At 36.2% G+C, this 21,217-nt stretch overlaps 2 protein-coding genes across 2 annotated transcripts; one reads left to right on the forward strand and one right to left on the reverse strand.

Moving 5' to 3' along the window:
- Window positions 1-6,596: 6,596 nt before the first annotated feature.
- On the reverse strand, window positions 6,597-8,203 carry LOC115956561. Its single transcript, XM_031074899.1, has 2 exons — window positions 8,015-8,203; window positions 6,597-7,373 (listed from the first exon to the last, which is right to left on the reverse strand). The coding sequence occupies exons 1-2, from the start codon at window positions 8,201-8,203 to the stop codon at window positions 6,597-6,599; spliced, it is 966 nt and encodes a 321-aa protein (XP_030930759.1).
- Window positions 8,204-10,653: 2,450 nt separating this feature from the next.
- LOC115954780 (nuclear/nucleolar GTPase 2) lies at window positions 10,654-21,128 on the forward strand. The gene is made up of 11 exons (XM_031072712.1): window positions 10,654-11,142; window positions 11,720-11,853; window positions 12,446-12,575; window positions 12,788-12,948; window positions 14,763-14,864; window positions 14,971-15,075; window positions 16,057-16,185; window positions 17,180-17,320; window positions 18,359-18,459; window positions 19,728-19,785; window positions 20,545-21,128. Exons 1-11 carry the CDS (start codon window positions 10,908-10,910, stop codon window positions 20,893-20,895), a joined length of 1,647 nt encoding a protein of 548 aa, XP_030928572.1. The 5' UTR covers window positions 10,654-10,907; the 3' UTR covers window positions 20,896-21,128.
- The last annotated feature ends 89 nt before the right edge of the window (window positions 21,129-21,217 follow it).

Genomic DNA, 21,217 nt, shown 5'->3' on the forward strand with positions numbered 1-21,217 from the left:
AGATTCAAACAAATGATAAGATGGATAGTTCCAAAATGCCACATAACATGAGGTAGTAGATGTCATTCAACACTACTAATTGAGGATGTCACTCAACGCAATCTAGTCAAACATTTGATTGTTAGGAGTCACTTAACTCCAAAGCAATGACACTTGCAAATAATTTTCTGAATAAAAACTCCCTACCTTCTTTTGATTCCTCATTGATATTTACAGGTAAATACATTACATGTAAAAGAAATGCTTACAATTAAATGCTTGAAAACTTCCAATTAATGCAAAATTGCAAATGACAACTCTCTAGATTGACTTCACATCACCTGATGATCAGATTTATTAGGCTAGAGCAATTACCTACAAGACTCATAATTAACTTTGATTGAATAATAAAAATAAATAAAAAAAACAATTGGACTCATAAATGAATGATACATTTCGCTAACGTGACTACAACATAAGTTGCCACTATGCTCTTGCGTTTTCTTGTCTATTTAGGAGTTTGCTTATTTTATGATTCCATAGATTTCTTCTTTTGAGTATGTCTTTGGCTTCTTCTTCTTCTTTTTGGTAATTCAGTCTATATTTTTTACTGTTGCTATTCAGCATAACTTGAGCCAGAATTTGTATCTTGATGTATGGTTGGTCTTGTTGCAGCTTTGGTATTTGGTTGTTAACTAAACATTTACTGGACTTTTAGGATAAATTGTATTAAAAATTAAGTATATATATTTTTTCTTTAGTACAAATGTAGTGATGTATGATATACAAGTTACATGTATATTGCTGCAGAATTTTGTTCTCTATTGATAAATTCATAATTTATGTGATTATTCAACATACAAATTCACTACCAATTTGTTTATAGCTTTTTCTTTTTTCTATGGGAAAATTACAGTAAACCCACCTGTGGTGAGGCTCGTTTTCACTTTGCCTACCCATGGTTCAAAACTTAGCACTTTGTCCACTTGAGGTAACTTTTGTTAGGGATTTGTTACCACCTCTTCCTTTGCCGTTAGAAAACCATATTTTTAGGGAAAAACAAACATTAAAAAAATAAAAACAAAAAGTTAGGGTTTTTGATTGCTTAAGAACTTCTATGAGAACAAAGTTGAGGAATAGCACACAAATCCCACTTTGATATTGGCTTCTCTCACCAACCCAATTAGCTACCTCATACACAACTCTCTATGCTCGTCTTTCAAGATCTCCAATGGGGTCTGAAGCTCGGGCCTCGTGTTGAAGTACTTGAACACCTTTTCCTGAATCTCTATATGCTTCCCTCTCATGCAATCCAACAACTTCGTTGTGTCCACTTCCAGCTTCTTCCTTATTGTCGTTGCCCCGCACATTACTTTCTAAAGCCGAAGATGATCATGATCTGGGCTGAGGAGGTTCAAGGAGAGTTGTCAGATTCACCGAGTCATCGAATTTGGTTTCGTCGGATTGCTTATTCAAGTGTTTTGCTACTGTGGTTGGGATTTATAGTGGGTTTGAAGTTGGAATTGGGGGTGGGTTTGCTACTGTGGTTGGGATTCGAAGTGGGTTTAAAGTTGGAATTGGGGGTGGGTTTGAAGTTGGAAGGTTCCTTCCCTTTCCTTGATTGGTTGTGTTTGTTTGTACAGAAAAGGACTGAGAATTAGGAGAGGCACAAGCAGCACCTAGGGTCGCCACCACGCCACCAAACTCATGGCTGATCTACCACAATCCAATCCCACGGATGGATTTCTCTTTACCTCATTCTTTGGTTGTTGATTGCTTATCTCTATCTCACTTTCTTTTGTTAATAACGTTGCTGGTTGTTTTGAGATTGTTGGTCTTCTTGTAAAAATTGGTTCACAATTTTGAGTTGTTATGGATTGTTGATATTGATATAGATTAAAAGTGATTTCATTAAGCCCTTTGATTTGTGTGCTATTCCTCCACTTTGTTCTCATTACAGTTTCTAAGCAATCAAAAACCGTAACTTTTTTATTTTTGTTATGTTTGTTTTTCCCTAAAAATATGTTTTTCTAGCGTCAAAGGAAGATGTAGGTGATAGATCCCTAACGAAAGTTATCTCACGTAGGCAAAGTATCAAGTTTTGAACCACGGGTAAGCAAAGTGAAAACAGGCCTAACCACAGATGGATTTACTGTAATTTTCCTTTTTTCTTATATATAAGAAAAAGAGTGGGATCTTATAATCTTACAATCTGATCCGATTTGACCCTCAAACTATCCTGAGTAGGATAACAATTTTGACAACCTTGGATTCACGTAATTGTTCTATACTTTTGCATGTTTTTAAATTAATTCTCAACTTCTAGAAAAATTCTAATTAGAACCAATAAATTTGTAATCCAATTCAATTCACACTCTATTTGTGTCTTTATTAAATAAAAGTGACAAAAATTCACATAAGTTATGACTAAAACCTATCTAAACACAACAATTGCTACATATGAAACTATAAGACCTATGGTGCTGTATATGAGATTTGTGAAATTATCTAAAAATCATTCAATTAGTCATTACTATAGACACCCCTCTTTTGTATTTCTTTAAATCTCAAGTTCTTGGTCTCAAAGAGAAATAATCTCAAAATCTATTGTTATAAAGGCTTGACCATTCATACAAAACCTTAAAGGAGACTCTACCTAATAAGGTGTATGCCACTTCCCACTACAAAGATCATAATTTTCGAAACACAATTCCCCCCATTTATTCTGATGATTCTAACAACTCCTAATTGGTTAAGGCTGGGTCTACCAAGCCCATTGGCCCTCTATCTTTATAAAAAGTCAATTAAACACTTAAGAAAATAACTTTTTTTAGATGAAAAAAGTGGAAGGAGAAAATAAATATAAAAATAGCAATTAAAGCACAAAAATTAAAATAAAAATCTTAATCGTGACTATTCATTAATGTGGGGCGAGCCCCCTACCTTTGAATGGTGCTGGTCCTATGGACCACAAATGAATTTGCTTATGGCCTTTCGGTATGTTAGAATTATATGAATTCACTATGGCAGAGCATTGTCCACCAAAATTGGCATAAGTTAGGTGCTATTAGTGGAACATAAGCCTATCTTTTTATGTAAGAAAATGTTGCAGACACATAATAGTATGGCCAACAATGGGCCAAGTTGGTTGGACTAAAGTAAATGATTACTTATTATAGTCACCCATATTGCAACGTTAGCACACCCACTATAGCCTTGATTGCCACAAACAAAATGGCATAGATTATGCCAAGATTGCTTGAAACCCTATTCCAATTTTGGATTGTTACAAAATTGATCATACACATAGCACTACTAGTGGATGGGGTTGATATGGACTTCAAGGAAGGGGGATTTCGGTGGCAACGAATGAATCACTCATAGAGTTGATTTAGGATCACTCATGGTGGTTGTGTGGTTTAGTCTTGGCTTGATGTTGATAGAGCCAATTAGATTTTTTTGGGAAATGGGATATGGCTAGTGGTTTATGGTGGTTTTGCTAAGGGTTCACAACGACAAGTATAAATTCATGGTCTTTGGGTGGGTGCGACTTGAACTTGACAGTAGGCGTGGGGTTTGGTTGATTTTACAATGGGTATGCATGAGTATTACATTTTTTTTTTTCTTGAGAAGCCAAACCCAGGGGCCAAATAACATTCAAAAATAGAAAATTACAAAACATCCCTTGAAACAAAGGGGGCTAGATCTTTAGGGATAGAGCCCATCCAAACTTGTAACTCATTACCTGATTTAGAGTGTCTAGCAAGAAAATAAGCAACAAAGTTGCTTACACGCTTAACATGGGTAAACATACAAACCCGAAAATCAGAAGCTAAAACAAGAGAGTCTTGTAAAACATGTCCATACTCACGCTGATGCACCTCTTTGGCCAGTAGAGCTTTTATAATTTGCTCTGCATCTCCTTCAAACACAATATCCATTAAATTCAGCTCATTTGCAAAGATCAAGGCTCTTCAGCAAGCTAAAACTTCAACTACAGCTACTGAAGTTGGAATTGGAATTCGCTCAGCCAAAGCATCAACCACCCTTCCACAGGAATCACGAATGACCACACCTAATCCCGCCGCATCCAACTCCGAGAAGATAGCCCCATCAAAATTGATTTTGAAATGATTGGGAATGGGAGGAATCCATCAGGGAGCTCTCATAACAGCTGCTGCAATTCTTCTGCCATCCTTCTGTGCTGTTTTAAAGTTCAACAAGTACAATTAAGCTCTAGCTCGAATTTGGTGGTATTCAAGGACAAATTCATCCAAACGTGCTGCATTTCTTCTGCCCCAAATTAGCCACATTATCACAGCTAGCAAATCAATATCCAAACTATCCTTCCTCATGAACAAATATGCTAAGAGATCAGCAAAAAGAAGGAACTTCTGCCCACTGCACTTTTGTAACTCTACATCATCTTCCCAAATCACAAACAGCCTTCTACAGCTCCACAAAACATGGATCGTATCTTCACCACCAGACTTACAATATGGGCAGTAAGTTGATGTCACTACTTTCTAGTGCCACAAGTTATGCAAGGTAGGCAAGGCTTCATTTGTCGCCCTTCACATCAAGTGATTAACCTTGTGTGGAACCTGTAAGTTCCATATACCCTTCCAGATTTGTTTATTACCTCCACTTGATGAACTACTTAGCAACAAATTCCTCCCCTGTCTCATAAGTAAATGGTAAGCTGAATATGTTGTAAATTCTCCATGATTGGAAGGCAGCCACACTTGTTTGTCCGAAACACCCTGCCAACTCAAGGGAATGCCTTTTATCAACTTTGCTTCATGAGGCAAAATAATTTGGTCAATCAAACTAGCCCTACACATATGTGAATCCTGGTTTATAATATCACAAACCCTTGCATCCAAGGCCAACCCTGTGACTAGAGATAGGACTCTAGCACTTGAGACTTGGGGTAGCCATCTGTCACCACGAATCTGGATAGATTCACCATTTCCAACTCTCCATACCCTTCCCAAATCAATAACATGTTTAGCTTTTATGATACTCCTCCACGCATAAGATCCTTTGTTCAAGGTCTCACACTCCATGATAGAACACTTTGGGAAAAACTTTGCCTTGAAAACTTTATGAAAAAAGACTATCTTCATTATTAGCTAGGTGCCAAATTTGCTTAGCCAAAAGCAAATCATTAAACTTCCCTAATTCTCTAAACCCCATACCTCCCTCACCTTTAGGCCGGCACATCTTTTCCTAACCAACCCAATGAATTTTCCTTTGCTCACCTCTATATCCCCACCAAAACTTCCTAATGAGGATCTTAATCTCATCAATAAGCCTTTTTGATAACTTGAAACAGGACATAGTATATGTGGGGATTGCTTGGATAACTGCCTTGACAAGAATTTCACAACCCGCTTGTGATGACAACTTCTCCTTCTAGCCCTTCAATTTTTTCCATACTATCTCCTTTATAAGACTAAAAGACTTCTTTTTTGCTCTTCCAACCAAGGAAGGTAGACCGAGGTAATACTCATAACTTTGGGTTGTCGGAATACCCCAAAAAATAGTGATAGCATCCTGAGTATGTGGCTGAGTGTTAGAGCTGAAGAAAATGTTAGTCTTCCCTCTATTAATGGACTGACCTGAAGTTAGTTCATAAAGGTAAAGGAGAGATTGAATCTTCACACACTTGGAGACTATAGCTCTACAAAAGACCAAACTGTCATCGGCAAACAACAAGTGGGAAATTCTAGGACCAACCGGGCACAAAGACACTCCCCTTATTTCTCCACCACACTCAGCTTCTTTGAGGAAAGCATTTAGACCTTCTATCACCAATAAAGACAAATAAGGCAATAATGGGTCACCCTAACGTAGTCCTCTAGTTGGGGTAATCAGACCATGGGGTTGACCATTAAGCATAATTGAGTAACAAACCTTATACACATAGAAATGATATTAATCCACCTTTGGCTAAACCCCATCTTCTCCATAATCCTCTCTAAGTAAACTCATTCAACGCGATCATAGGCCTTACTCATATCAAGTTTCAAGGCCATGTAACCCATCTTTGCTGTTCTTTTTTCTTTTAGGTAATGTAGCGTCTCATGGGCAATAAGGATATTGTCTGTGATTAGTCTTTTTGACATGAAGGCACTTTGGGTTTCTGAAATCAATTTTGGGCAGTAACGACTTCAAGCGATTAGCTAAGACCTTTGCTATCGACTTATACAAAACATTACTCAGACTAATGGGCCTGTACTCGGAGACTTTTCTAGGGCTTTGAATTTTTGGAATCAAGGTAATAAAAGTGTGGTTAAGGTTGGTAGGGGTAGTACCTGTATTTAGGACTGATAAGACCGTTTTTGTGACTTCCCGACCAATTTTCCCCAAAACTACTTATAGAAGAGTGGTGGAAGGCCATCTGGCCCTAGAGCTGTATTCACATCCATTTGCTTAAGAGCAAGCTGCAGCTATGCCTCTACAAAAGGCTTGAGTAACTTTGCATTCATCTCAGCTGATACCCTTGTTTCAACCACATTTAACACAGGGTCTAATTGTGTGGGATTTGCCGAAGTAAATAATGAGGAATAGTACCTTGTAAGCAATGTCCCAATTTGATCTTCCCCTTCCACCTAGCTACCCTGCTCATTTTCTAATCCCCAAATGAAATTCCATTTGTTCCTCTTTGTTGCACGGCAGTGGAAGTATTTAGTGTTTTGGTCCCCAAACTTAAGCCAATCATTTTTTGCTCGTTGATGCCACATAACTTCATCCTTGTCCATCAACTTTTGGATTTTATCAATGAAAGCCTTAACCTGAGTATGCCCTCTTCCACCTATTGATTCACCTTCTGCCTTCAACAATTGTTTTCTCTTTTGGGCGAGTTCAATGTGAATATTGCCAAAGGTGGATTTATCCCAGAATTTCAACTGAATTTGGCAATCAACTACCTTTGCTAACACTTTACCCATAGCATCCCCCTCCAAGCACCTATCCCATGCCGAATGGACCACATCTTCACAATGGTCATCTTTAAGCCATATGGCTTCAAACTGAAAAGGTTTCTGAGCTCGATAAAAGTGAGTATTAACATCATTAGAGGCTAGCCATAAAGGTTTATGATCAAAAGACAAACCTTGCAAGTGGTGGAGACAACTTGATAGGAATTTTAGGATCCAATCAGTTGAGGTAAGGGCTCTGTCTAATTGAACCCATATAAGATCACCATTGAAACACTTGTTGCACCAAGTAAATGGCAAGCCTGTAAAACCCAAATCCTTTAACCCGCAGAAATCTTGACAATCTCTGAAATCCTGCATTTGTTTTTCAAGTCGAATAGCTCCTCCCGATTTCTCTTTGACTTTGGCGATCTCGTTAAAATTGCCGATACACACCCACGGTAAGTTTAACTGAGATGTAAGATGGTGAAGCACTAACCAAGAATCTTCCTGGTTGGCCACTTCAAGAGCTTCGTAGAATCTCGTGAAGTGCTAGGCGTCATTGATTCCTGGATTTATCACCGCGTCAATGTGTCTAGGCGAGAAGGTTTTGATGTGCAGATTTAAATCATTCATCCACAGCAAGGCAAGACCACCACCCCAGTTCTTCCTTGGCACAACAAATAAATGATCAAACTTCAGCTTGCACCTCAATTTCTCTAGATAGGAAGCTTTCGTCCTGGTTTCTATTAAGAAAACCAAGTTGGGCCTTTTATCTTTTAGAATATCCGAAAGTTCTTGAACTCGCCGACGGTTCCCAAGCCCTCGGCAGTTCCAACTCACATAATTCATGGTGACTGGCGGGGCTGGGATTCAGCCACCGCCGATGATACAGATTGTGTAGAGACTTCGTTACTGCAAACCCCTATTCTTTTCGCAGGTTGGGTCTCTGAAGCTTCAAGTTTAGGTCGTTCACGTGGAACTTCAACACTTAAAGATTTATTAAAAGAGTCCTGGGCTGGGCAATCAATCCTAACCCATTTTCTCCTTTACAATTCTGGTGTAGACTTAAGGGGCTCAAGCCTAATAGTTAGGGCTTGATAGGGCATTACAGTCTTGTCCTTAACCACACCGAGTTGGGCTTGCATTGGCACCATCAGGTTCGGCCTAATATGAGGGGATTCAGGTACATTAACATCAATACTATGAAGCCTAACGTGCTCAGCCAGGCTAGGACAGACCTTTAATCCTCTCGCCTTTTCCTCATTTTTTAGAAAGCCAACACATTTTTCCCACTGCATGCTTTCTGCCACCTTTGCCTGGGATTTGGGACAGTTTAAGGCAATATCTTCTAATTTCGTTTGCTTCCCCTCTTGTTTTCCTACAACCCGTTGACCCTTCCTTTTTCATGCAAATCGTCTGGCTCCTTGACCGAAGCCCCATCCTTTACTTTTAGCTGTGTTAGTGGACCATACTCTGTACATGTCACTCTTGGTTCGTGAGCCCCACCAACCTTCGCTGAAACCACCGGTTTCCTTATCGGCTCAGTTCTTCATTCAGGTTCAACTCCGGTGGTCCACAGCCTCGTACCGATACCATCTCCTCTCCCCATGCCAAACTTTGTCAGTTCTTGCAAATTTCTTCTTATAATATCTCTTCTCATCCATGCCCCATACTGTAACTCCATGTTCTCAATCTGCTTGTTGCCATCACTATTTGCAGGGCAGTCTTTTAGTGCATGACAAAGGAGGTCACACCTATAGCAGAAGTTAGGGAGTCTCTAATAATTGAAATTGACCTACCTACATTCCCCTCCTTCTACAATGATCTTTTTTCCATGGACCAGTCACTTGGACACATCTAGGCGCACACCCTCAACCGTAAGCACCTTCCCCATTGAACTCTAGAGTCCGAGACATCCACATCCAACACCAGTCCCAGCTTGAACCCGATTGCCCATCCAATTTCCTTCGATCTACAGTTTAGGGGGAGGCTGAATATTTGCACCCAAAAGGGTGACCACTTAAGCTCTATCTCCTTCGGAGTTTGCTTTCCATCGAACTCTTGCATTAGGACCAGCTGCTTTTCATAACTCCATGGGCACATATCAAGCACCTTTTTCTTCCCAAATTCTACCAAAAATAGGTCCTCGTCAACCTTAGAGAGTTGGAGACCCTTGTTTGGCTTCCATAGCATTCTCAAATTCTTTCTAAGTGCATCAATACTCATGAATTTATGAGACATGATCTTCATCACCACACAATTCTTCCCTAATTCCCTTGCAGCTTTTGTACTTTTAAAATCCAACTTTATTCCTCCAGCTTCTTCTTTCGTAAAGGACAGTTTACTCCATAACACTTCTAGCTCCTTAGCCATGCTATTCCTCTACCGAGACTTTCCACTATATGTGAAAAAGGGCCTTTCTCAGGGGAGAGAGGACCACCACAAGCCCTCGCACTATGGAGGACACATAAACTCTTGCAAGTAGTTGCAAGACACTTTACTGCTTCTACAAGCATATGAGCATGAGAGCACTCGACGAAGGGAGAGCACCCGGACCAAGTGGATCTACGACATGAGTATTACATTTGGTTGTGAAGAAAGTGAGCGTTTGGGGTATTATGCAATGCAACTTGTGAGGCTAATTGTTTTGCAACAACTTATGTGCCATGTGTGTTGGTGTTTGATTGCAAATAAAGTGTAAGAACATGAAGCACAACAATGGAAAGTAAATTGATTTATCATTTTATGAGTGTGGTTTTTAACTTATGCATTTTTTGGTTGACATGTTTTTTTAAGAGAAAACTTATATACAGTGTCCGTTTGGCATGATTAATTTTGCCAACTTATTTTACTATTTAGCTTATTTTTGCTACTATTCATGTGTCTCACTGCACTTTTTGGTACTATTCATGGGTCCCATTGTACTATTTCAGCTAACTTTTACCTTTATCTACAGTATTTTCAACAAAAAATTTTTAGTTTCAGTAAAATAAGCAGATCCCAAACAGACCCATAGTACATTAGATGCAATATATTAGGTTTTCTAATTGAATTCAAACACTTGGTTACATTGACCAATAATATAAAAATAATATAATGTTATTTTTTTATAAGAATAATTAAAATTAAAACAACAAAATACTTGAATTCAAGTGAGAAACTTAATGTAGTGTACCTAATATATTTTATATAAGCTTTACCTTTTTTATTTTTTAATATTGTGGCTGAGTGACATATAAGCAATTTATTAGCTATATTAATAGTTTTTGAGAAATTTTAGGTACATAACAAAATGTCAAAATTTTTTTATAATATTTAATTATTTTATTTTGACTTACGAGGGATGGACAAAGTTTAGTTACAAATTTAGTTGTAGTCCAATGCTACAACTTCACTCAATATCTTTTTATTGAATGCGAATTTTGACAAATCCATGCTTGCAAAATTTCAATAGCCATATCATTAATTAATTATTTAAATTGTAAGTTTTTATTGTCTAAAATTATACATAAAAAATAAATTTATGGATCATATAGTAAATAACATCCGATTGACGACAAAATTAACATATGTGTTAAAAGCGTAAATAACATGCAATCTAATGGTTAAAATTTCAAAATATGTAATAATGTAATTTTTTTTAAAGAAGTTGTAGTAGACTTAGGCTACAATCAAGTTTATAACCAAACTTTGCCGAGAGAATGAGAGATTGATATCTCAAATGCCGTGACAATTTTTTGTGACCTAGGCTAGCACAACTCAACAGTTTTTTTTAGTCAGAAAAATGACTAGGACCACATTGAACCGTGTTTAAAGAGGAGCACGAATACATTGCCACAAATTTAAATTTTTGTTAGTTCCAAAATGCAATAACCTAAAAGCCGAGGACCAGATCATATATTTTAAAGCTCCATCCATCTTTCCGAGGCACCGATCCTCCTCTCTCTTCTTCTTAAACCCTAGACCTCAGTTTTTAGCTGCTAATCCCTAAAGCTCCCTACAATGGCGAAGAAGAAGGAGAAGAAGGTGAACGTGTCGGGAAAGCCGAAGCACTCGCTGGACGCCAACCGTAGCGACGGCGGAAAGAATGGGTCGAAGCGTAGCGCCGCCACCGTGCGCCGCCTCAAGATGTACAACACCAGGCCCAAGCGTAACAGCGGCGGCAAGATCCTCAAGCACGACCTCCAATCCAAAGAGTTGCCCGACACTCGAATCCAACCCAACCGCCAGTGGTTCGGTAAATATCCCCAGTTTGAATTGCAAATCATATCGTATGCTTTGAATTAATGTAATTAGGGTTTGGTTTCTGCTTATAGATTGTATTGAGTTTTTTCGGCTTTAGAATTCGTTTTAGTAACTCAAATTAAGTATTGCTTAGAAACCAAGGAATTGTAGTAAGAAGTTTTGGTTTTTGATGGAAATTCTGTGTGTTAAGGTCTAGGTTAGTTTTAGAGTTTAAATGAGGTGTAAATTTGTTTCTTTTGTCAATCCACAACTCTGTAAAAAGAGCGAAAGAAGCCCTATCTAGTGGGGGGGGCGGGGGTCTTATCTTTTCATTTCTTTTGTCCATCATTGTTGGCGTTTTGTGACGAGGAGAGCTCTATACTGCATTTATGGTTCAGAGAAATAATATCATACATCGTAGGTATAATGTAAACATTATGTAAGTAATTTTGAAAAGAAAAGAGATCAAAGTTAGTAGAAGTATTTGCAAATAGCAATTTTTATTTACACAGTGATTGTCACTTAATCTCTAATTTGGGGACAATTAACAAACTTGCAATTCTCATTAAAATTTTTGGCTGAATTTGCAGGGAATACTCGTGTGGTGGATCAGAAAAAGCTTGAAGTTTGCCGTGAAGAGATTCAAAACCATATGTCTAGTGGCTACCATGTCATAGTGAATTCGAAGAGTGTTCCCTGGTCCCTCGTAAATGATCACCAAAAGGTATTGAGCTTTCTAGATTTTAGCTTTCTGTTCCACTTTGTGGAGGAAACGTAAAATTATTTACACCTGGTACACAAAAAAAAAGGGAAATCACTTACACCATTTTTAGCTGAACTATAGTTGCTTATTCCATTATGTTTGGTGTCACATATTTATCTTCCACACCTTGGAAATATCTATAGTCACAGCTTTTTTGATAAGTAATATTAATATTCAATAGAAAAGAGGAAAAAAAAAAAACCTGCGCTGCCCTATTACATGGGAAGTATACAATGGAAATATCTATAGTCACTGCTAAAACGAGACTGATCAAAATCAATTTGGCAGTGCATACATGATCAAACATTGAAATCATTGATCAATTTGGTTTAACACTTTTACCTATCAAAAAAAAAAAAAATTGAACAATTTGGTTTACAAGATTTAGTTGGTTTTGATTCATGCAGTCATGATAAATGCTAAATCTTGTGAATTATTAGTGGAAATAGTAACACGTTTTACCATTCATGCAAGTTTTGTAGGCACAGTTTTAGATTGATGAAAGTATTATTTATTTTCATTTGCTAATTGAGTGCTTTATATATCTGTGAAGCAAGCTAGAGTTCATCTTCTTGACACTCAGCCATTTGAGAATACATTTGGACCTAAGTCAAAGAGGAAGCGTCCAAAGCTCATGGCAGCAGATTATGATTCCTTGGTTAAGAAAGCTGATGGTTCTCAGGGTACATGAATGTTCTTCCCTCCTCTCTCCTCTCTTTCTCCTCTGTTTCTCCCTCTTCTAGGTCTTCTTTCCATTTAGTTGGTTGGCCTCTTTGGACTGGGCCATGATTAAAATGTGAAAAAAGCATTTTGTTTTTGCAGTTTCATGTGATAGCTCAGTATATTATGAATTTAAAACGTTTATTTATTTAATTTATTTTTATTGATTACTTAGATGCATTTGAGCAGAAGCATGTTGCTAATGCCTCTGCTGAAGGAAATGAAGAAGATGGACTTCGGGACCTGGTTCGGCATACAATGTTTGAAAAGGGTCAAAGTAAGCGTATATGGGGTGAGCTCTATAAAGTAGTAGACTCTTCTGATGTGGTTGTCCAGGTTAGTGTTTCTTTGTTGATTGGTTGAAATGTATAAATCTATTTATATCTGTCTTTTTTTTTTTCTTACTTATCAAAAAAAAAAAAAATTATATCTGTCTTGTTTCTCTCTCTCAATTATCATAGACACTCTTTTATATTTTGTTAGCTTTTTAATTTTTTTAATTTTTAGCCCTTTGCAATCTTGATATTGATTTATTGGGTGGCTACATGTACCAAGGGAAGGTTGAGAAGTTTGATCAGTGCCCTTGATCTTGAATTGCCCAAGCATCTTATGCCATATCAAATGGCTGAGAGAAGTTACCGTTAAAAAAGAAGGCTGAGAGTGTTGACTAATCTGCATTCTGAACTTCACACATTATATTTTTCTAGGGTTTTATTTATATAAATTTATTTTGTGTCGTGGGGGGGGGGGGGTTTGAAAGAGAAGGGAGAGAAGAGGGAAATGGCATAGGATTTAGCCTTTTTAAGAGACCCTTCTCAAAAATCAACTATTAAAGGGTCACCTTCCAGGCAAGCTGCTTTGATTTCCAGCAGATTGCGTCTATTGGTGCCTACACACTATTAAAATTTATTTTCTTATAATAAAAAGTAATGTATAAAATTTCACCTTCCAGGCAAGCTGCTTTGATTCTTGTTCTATTTTTAGGGTATTGCTTGCTTTGTACTCCTAGGCATTATTTTGGATGGTTAATTATTGGCGACAATGTTTTTAAAGGAGCTTGTTCATGGTGGTTGGAATCATAGTGGTTAGAATTGTATGATACGTGATATGTATCATGCAATAAGTATCGTATTGTGTATAAAAAGTTCTGTATTGTAAAGACGTATCGTAAGTGCTCATGAATTGTACGATACATAGACGTGTTCTTTAAAATGGTTTTTTTTGGGTTAAAATTTGTGCTTTTATTTGAATCCAATAAGTTGTTAGATTTGTTTTTAACACAAAAATATTAGGTTACTAAATTTATCATAAGGTTTTTTTTTTTCCTCTCTCTCTTTCTTGTACAAAATTTGGACTACACACTTGCACTTTACTTTCATATTTGCAAATTTCTTTCTATACTATGAGTAAGGTATTAATTGGCAATATAATGATTTTTTTAATTTTTGTCATTGTTATTATAAGTTGAAGAAGTTAGTATGCCAAGAAGAAATATTAAAAAAAAAAAAACAAAAAATTTTATCAAAATAAAAGAACAATAAGAGAGTTGATGATGATAAATAAAATTTCAATGAAAAAGTAAATTTGCAAAATGATAAACATGATGATAATATTGATGTAGATGAATTGATTAGGCAAGGTGAAGAATATGATGAAAATAAATTATTATTTTGGGTTATTTGTCATGTATTATCATTTTTGAGTTTAGTCAATTTGAATATGTATATTATACACATGTTAATTTGATTTATTTAGTCAACTTGTTAAATATTATTACATAAAGTGATATTAAATTAGTAATTAGTTGAATATAATCTAAATTTATAATGAATATAATTTTTTTTTATGTATATCTGTAATTTTTGTATAAATTTTATTAGTGTTTGTGTATCTTATGATACACGATACATAAAAATAAATAATCAATTCATGATATGATTTACATTTTGACTACTATGGTTGGAATTATCAAATGTTCTAATTTAGTTTTTTTTTTTTTTTTTTTTGTGTGATTTATTTTGTCTTATGCTTGCTTGCCATGCCTTTTCATGCCAAAATACTGCTGGTAGGACATATTTTGCTTGATTGAGCATTCCCCTTTCCCTTCCTAATTTCTTTTGTTCCTTTCAATTTGTTCTTATGCATTGCAGGTTTTGGATGGGAGGGACCCACTAGGTACGAGATGTTACCATCTAGAGAAGCATTTGAAAGAGCATTGCAAGCATAAAAACTTGATTTTTTTGTTAAACAAGGTTTGTTGCGTTTTATACAGCGTGAGTTTGGTGAGATGATAAGGATTTCCTTATTCTTTTATGTTCCCTCCTGCTGCTTGAACATTCTAATGTTCGGTTTTCTCAGTGTGATCTTATTCCTGCTTGGGCTACAAAAGGATGGCTTAGAGTGTTATCGAAGGAATATCCAACTCTAGCATTCCATGCAAGCATCAAAAAGTCATTTGGCAAGGTACCCTTATTGGCTCATGTAACTTTGTGGTTGTGATAACTGCTAACTTCTTGATATCTAACAATGTGTGGTATGCTTTGCAGAACTTATTATTATTACTACAAATTCCAGATGTTTCCTATAATATTACCTCCCCTTTTATACGCACTACTATATTACATACATCTCACGAAACAAATATCACTACTTTGTATTTTCATCTTCCCCCCTCCCCTTGGGGACTAACTTATATACTCCCTCCCTTTTAAATTTTTAGGCCTCGATTACTATCAATAAATAAATTTCCTAACATATTTTTTTACCTTATTTAAAATGTCAATGCCTCTCTTTCATTGAAGTTTAAATTAGGGAGTGTAGTTTTGGAAAATTTTACCTTTTATGTAAAAGACAATGCATTAAATGATGTTCCTTTAAAAAATTGGATTTTCTAAATAGGCCTAATAAAATGGGATGGAGGGAGCTAAAAAAAAAAAAACTCAATTCAATTCAATTAGTTTGGCCAAATTATATGACCAACAATTATCCTACAATGTAGACATATAATGTTATGGCCAAATATACACACACTTTTTTTTTTCTTTTCATTTCCTTCTTTTATTTTCAAGCCACATCCAAAGGAACTGTTAGGTTGCGTTTGGCAATGGCTTAAAAAGCGAGTTTATTTTACTATTTATCTTATTTTTGCTACTATTTATGGTCCCACTTCACTTTTTGGTACTATTTATGGGTCTCACTTTACTATTTCATCTAACTTTTACCTTTACCTACAGTATTTTTAGCAAAATTTTTTCAGTTTTAACTAAATAAGTTGTTCCCAAATGGTCACTTAACATGATTAATATGGAAGGACCTTATACTCAAAGTTTAGGATTCACTGAATATATAAATGGCACATTGTATATGTGTAACTCTTAGTGTGATTTAGCTTAAAAAGCTGTTCTAATATGTTCTTTTTCAAATTTATATCTTTCTTGGACTTAGGGTTCTCTTCTGTCAGTATTGAGACAATTTGCTCGCATAAAAAGTGACAAGCAATCCATATCTGTCGGATTTGTTGGGTATCCCAATGTTGGAAAGTCGTCGGTTATCAATACACTTCGCACAAAGAATGTAATATTTCTCTTCTCCTTTGCTGCCTAAAATGTGTTTTTCTTCTACAACTGCTAATTTAATTTAAGGGCGTGTGGGCACATTGTATATACAAGACCTGTTTGTATAAACAAGGATCTATTCATATATTTATTTCTCTTAATGTTATGTTTGATATATTATAGTAGTTTGATCATTGGATTATAAAATAGAACTTAAACAATTTGGTTACCTTTTGTGCAGTGCAAGTAGATTGCATTTAAATTTGGACTCATTTTACTTTTCAAATTTTTTTGGATTTATTTGTGATTTGTTCTGTTTATGCTGTAGTAGACTTTGAATGCCCCATAATGTTAGGATATGACCATGTTATTTAGAATTGAGATATGTAGCTTGTACAACATCCTTAACCTCCCTACTGTGTGCTTGCGGTGGCATTCTGCCGGGCTGTAGCTCAACCTACTGCCTGAAACACATGCATGAGTGTGGAGCTATGTTTTGGGAGGCCAAAATAAGAAAGCATAATCAAATTCCTGCAATAAGCTTTGTGCATTTTGTGATGGTGGTTTAAAGCTATGAATTTTCTTTTTTGTTGTTTGTTAGCACAAGTTATTTTTTCTTGTAAAATCTATGCAATTCTGGTAGTGTCTTCTTTGATTAAATCTCAATCTTACATTGCAAGAATATTTCTTTGGATGCCTCAAATTACACATTGCATACACATTTTACCATTACTGTCAATACCAAGAAGCTTGCCGGCAAAGGACATTGGTAAAGAGTCCCATTCTTAGGATTTATATCCTTGTGTTCCTTCTGGAGGAAAGACAAGTTCAATATTTCTTATCCATAAAACAAGAGAGTCCAATTTATCTGGTCAAGAGAGAGAGCATCCAGTTTACTGATATGAGGAAAAAGGAGGACTTTGATTTTAATGATGTTTGTGATCTATTGCTTTTATGTGACAAGGTTGTGCTAATGGTTTGGTTTACTAACATACTTGTGTTCTTCTTCTAAGGTTTGCAATGTTGCTCCTATTCCTGGTGAGACTAAAGTGTGGAAGTATATCACCCTCACAAATAGGATCCATTTGATTGACAGCCCTGGAGTTGTTTATAAGAGCAGTGACTCTGAAACAGATGTTGTACTGAAGGGCGTGGTATGTTCTAATTATGTGCTTCCATGATAAATTTTAACCAATTTCGAAACATTGATTTGCTGATGCTATTGTTATAATTATCCTTATTTGTTCTCAACTATGCCTTTGGTTTCTAAACTGTAGAATACAGGAATGAGCCATTGAAGCAATATCATCATGATTGAGTTACATTATGCAGTAAAGTTGTGGTCAAACTTGTATTGTATGTGCCATGTGATTGGGCATCATGTTCAAACTGTCTTGAGCTAGATTTGAAACTGTTCAGGGTTAATTTAGTTTATCTTAGGCATAGAAGCTGATATAAGCTCATGCAACTATAATAAACATCTTCCTCATATATATATATTTCAATAGCTATTTATCCTATTTATTTGGTATCAGTCTTGTATAACAATTCCACAAACATTTCAAACTAGTTTTGCTTTTATCCATGTTTTGGTGTGCCTTTTATTTTTTATTTTTATTTGTGGTTTATATGTTTGAAGTTTTTGTATTACTTTTTTTTTTTTTTTTGAGATGATGTATCTGTTTTACTTGACTATGAGAATTCGGTCATCATGTTAGTAAATTAATCTTACCTTATTGTTGCACATTATATATGGGGCTGGCCTATTTGGATCTTGCTTTGTTATATAAGATCCTTCTTCCTAATGATTGCTATCTTGCCATGTTTTCGTGTGCCTTTTATTTTTAATTTTATTTGTGGTTTATATGTTTGAAGTTTTTGTATTAATTTTAATTTTAATTTTTAGATGATGTATCTGTTTTACTTGATCTATGAGAATTCGGTCATCATGTCAGTAAATTAATCTTACCTTATTGTTGCATATTATACGTGGGGCTAGCCTATTTGGATTTTGCTTTGTTATATAAGGTCCTTCTCCCTGATGATTGCTCTTTATTTTATTGGATCTGTAGAGAACTCCATTGTATCTCTCTTTCTATTTCATATTAATGCTTGTGTGTTTTTATTAAGTAAATTGGTATTTTATAAGTCATTTATATTGTTTTTAATAAGGATTTTGCCCTTGTTTCTAGGTACGTGTCACGAACCTGCAGGATGCTTCTGAACACATTGGAGAAGTTTTGAAACGTGTGAAGAAGGAGCACTTGGAAAGAGCATATAAGATAAAAGATTGGTGCGTCTCTCTCTTATATAGTTTTAATTTTAATAAAATATCATGTCATGATTCTAATGAGACATTCTAGAGCATCCTGCCTTTCCATGTGTCTCCTTGCAAGAGGTCTTTTTGCACTTTTATTTTTGGTGGGTCTTGAACCCAAGATCTTTCCCTCCATGTAGCATTTAACAGGGAAGGAGGTGCTAGATGGGCTAGAGCTCATTTGTCAAGTGGTCTCTTTCCACTTTGAATGTCTTGGGCTTTCGTTGGTGTTAAAACCTAGGAAGCACCGACGTGGCTGGGAGGCTGCCGCACCAGAGTTTGTCGCGGGGTGCGGCCACTGACACGGCTGCCCGCGCCGTGTTGGTACAGCGTATGAGTTTTTTTTTTTTTTTTTTTTTGGGATTCACGTTGACTTGGCTCCAATTTAAGCCGACTCGGCTTCGATTTGGGCCGATTCGGCTAGAATCTGGTCATATCGGCCGAATCAAATCGTATCGGCTGGCAGCCAAAACTGACCGAAACGGCTGAGAAAGGCTGAAATTGGCCTTGAATCATGCCGGAACAGCCGAAATCTTTGAATGAGGCCCAAACATCCTAAATCTGTCATTCCTCAGTTTGATTTTGAATATTTGTTTCTTCTTTTGTGTTTTCTTTTTTGTTTTGTGTTTCTTGCCTTCTTCTTTCTTTGTTTTGTGAACCAAGGCCATAGTAATGTGTTTTTTAAGAATATTTTAATGGTAAAAATATATAGAAAATATAAATAAAAATATTTTTAATAATTTTTTAATCATCGCACCCTGCTGCACGCTACTTTTTCAAAAATTTTCCCGCACCCGAATCCGGAAACGCACCCGTGCTTCATAGGTTAAAACTGCAGCTATGAGCAAAGTTCTAAAACTTCACAACATCAGAATTCATTCTTGCTTTTTATATTATACACCATCATTTCTTGGGTCTTCTTGGTGTTAAAAATACCAAATATTGGATATTAGATATAAAAGTCACATGGATCATTATCAATGATTGCTATCAATGGATTTCAGGTAATAGCTACCTTGAGTCTGATTTTAGTGAATTTGACAATAAGTAAATACAAAAAAGGGCACAGTTTAACATTTTCCTTGGTTTTTATTCTAGGGTTTTATAGCATGTGGCTTGCTTGTCTAGGCTTCTGTATGAGACTCTTAATTCCTTTATTTGCACTGTTTTTCTTTTCCCTTTTTTAAGAGAAATATACAACATTGTTTGCAGAATGCTAATTATTTGTTTGGTGGTGATCTCAGGAATGATGATAATGACTTTCTAGTTCAGCTATGCAAATTGACAGGAAAGCTTTTGAAGGTACAATTTTTATAGAGATATATATATATATATATATATATTATTTTTGATAAGTAAGGTACTTATATTGGCTATAATGCTTAATGGTGATGTTAGGATACCACTTTTGTCAAATGCTTGCAATTATTCTTCAATTCAGCTTGATATGATTTTTAACAAGATTAGAAGACTCTAGTGCCTTTTCTTATGTGTCTTTTAGGTTCTTTTTTTATAAGTAATTTCATTAAAAAAGAACAGGAAGGGGCACAACCCTAGTACATGGGAAATATACAAAGGAAGAGCCAAAAAGAAAAACAAAAAAAATTACAGTAGTATTGAGAAAACTTCATGTCAGCTTGGAAGTCAACAAGGTTTAGGTGGTAAAAGAGGTGAAAGTCAACATCCACTCATAGATGAGGAACAAAAACTTCAGATGTGCCATATCCTTTCCCTCAAAAGTACACCTATTCAGTGTTACTCATTAAGCACAGAAAAATTGACTCCCAAGCCTGTTTACTGTCATGCTTACCCCTTTCCAGCATATAAAGTGGGCAATCACTGAACTCAGCATCACCCAACTTTCCTTCAAGAGACATAAAACAAGTGTCCATAACTCTCACGCCGTTGAACATTGAATGGTTAGCATATGTGCCATTAGATTTATACGTACAACACCAATCCATTAGTGGCAACTCGGCTCTTGATGTTTTTACTTTTGCTTTTGAAATTAACAGCTGTGGTTCATTATTGACACTACTATGTTACAAATGGGCTGTCTAGGGTGGTGAACCTGACTTGATGACTGCGGCAAAGATGGTCCTCCATGACTGGCAGAGAGGTAAAATACCCTTTTTTGTGCCCCCTCCACGACAAGAAGACAAGTTGGCAGATGAACCCAATGTTTTTGGTGCTGACCAAGATGAAGTGGGTAGCAATCAGGCATCCGCAGCAGCTTTCAGAGCTATTGCAAATGTTATTTCCTCCCAGCAGCAAATGTCTGTCCCTGTTCAAAGGGATCTCTTCAGTGAGAACGAGTTAAGGGGAGACACAGACAAGCTGGAAGGGGGTGAGAAATTCAAGCAGGTCTCAGATGCTAAGGGCGATACGCATGAACTTTGTCCAGCAACCTAGGGTAGATTGCCGGCCAGCTTCCTGCTAGTTAGTCATAGGTTTTTGTGCGGAGGGATTATCAATTTTTGTAGTCTGGGCAGTTTTGTATGTCTAAAATAAATTTTGTTTTGAGTATTTATACCTGGGAGCTTGTCTTAATTACAGATTATATCAAATTACAATGCCTAATTATATTATACCGCAAGTTTGTTTTTTCCCCCCAACAATCTAATTCAAGGAAATCAATTAAATAATTTGGCTTTTCATGCATTTTAAAAGGCAGGAAGCTTATCATGCTATGATTGGGAACAATGGCAATTACATTATTTATATCAGGATTTGT

Source organism: Quercus lobata, chromosome 8 (genome assembly GCF_001633185.2).
Source record: "Quercus lobata isolate SW786 chromosome 8, ValleyOak3.0 Primary Assembly, whole genome shotgun sequence".
NCBI classification, from domain to species: domain Eukaryota; kingdom Viridiplantae; phylum Streptophyta; class Magnoliopsida; order Fagales; family Fagaceae; genus Quercus; species Quercus lobata.

What these genes read in the sequence shown, in the direction of transcription:
- LOC115954780 (XM_031072712.1), top strand. Translation starts at nt 10,908, where the DNA reads ATGGCGAAGAAGAAGGAGAAGAAGGTGAACGTGTCGGGAAAGCCGAAG. An exon ending in GAAAGCTGATGGTTCTCAGG is followed by an intron (nt 12,576 to 12,787) that starts GTACATGAATGT and finishes TTGATTACTTAG; the next exon opens with ATGCATTTGAGCAGAAGCAT. An exon ending in ATGTTGTACTGAAGGGCGTG is followed by an intron (nt 17,321 to 18,358) that starts GTATGTTCTAAT and finishes CCTTGTTTCTAG; the next exon opens with GTACGTGTCACGAACCTGCA.
- LOC115956561 (XM_031074899.1), bottom strand. Translation starts at nt 8,203, where the DNA reads ATGCAGTGGGAAAAATGTGTTGGCTTTCTAAAAAATGAGGAAAAGGCG. An exon ending in GTGTGGTTAAGGACAAGACT is followed by an intron (nt 7,374 to 8,014) that starts GTAATGCCCTAT and finishes CTTACATCTCAG; the next exon opens with TTAAACTTACCGTGGGTGTG.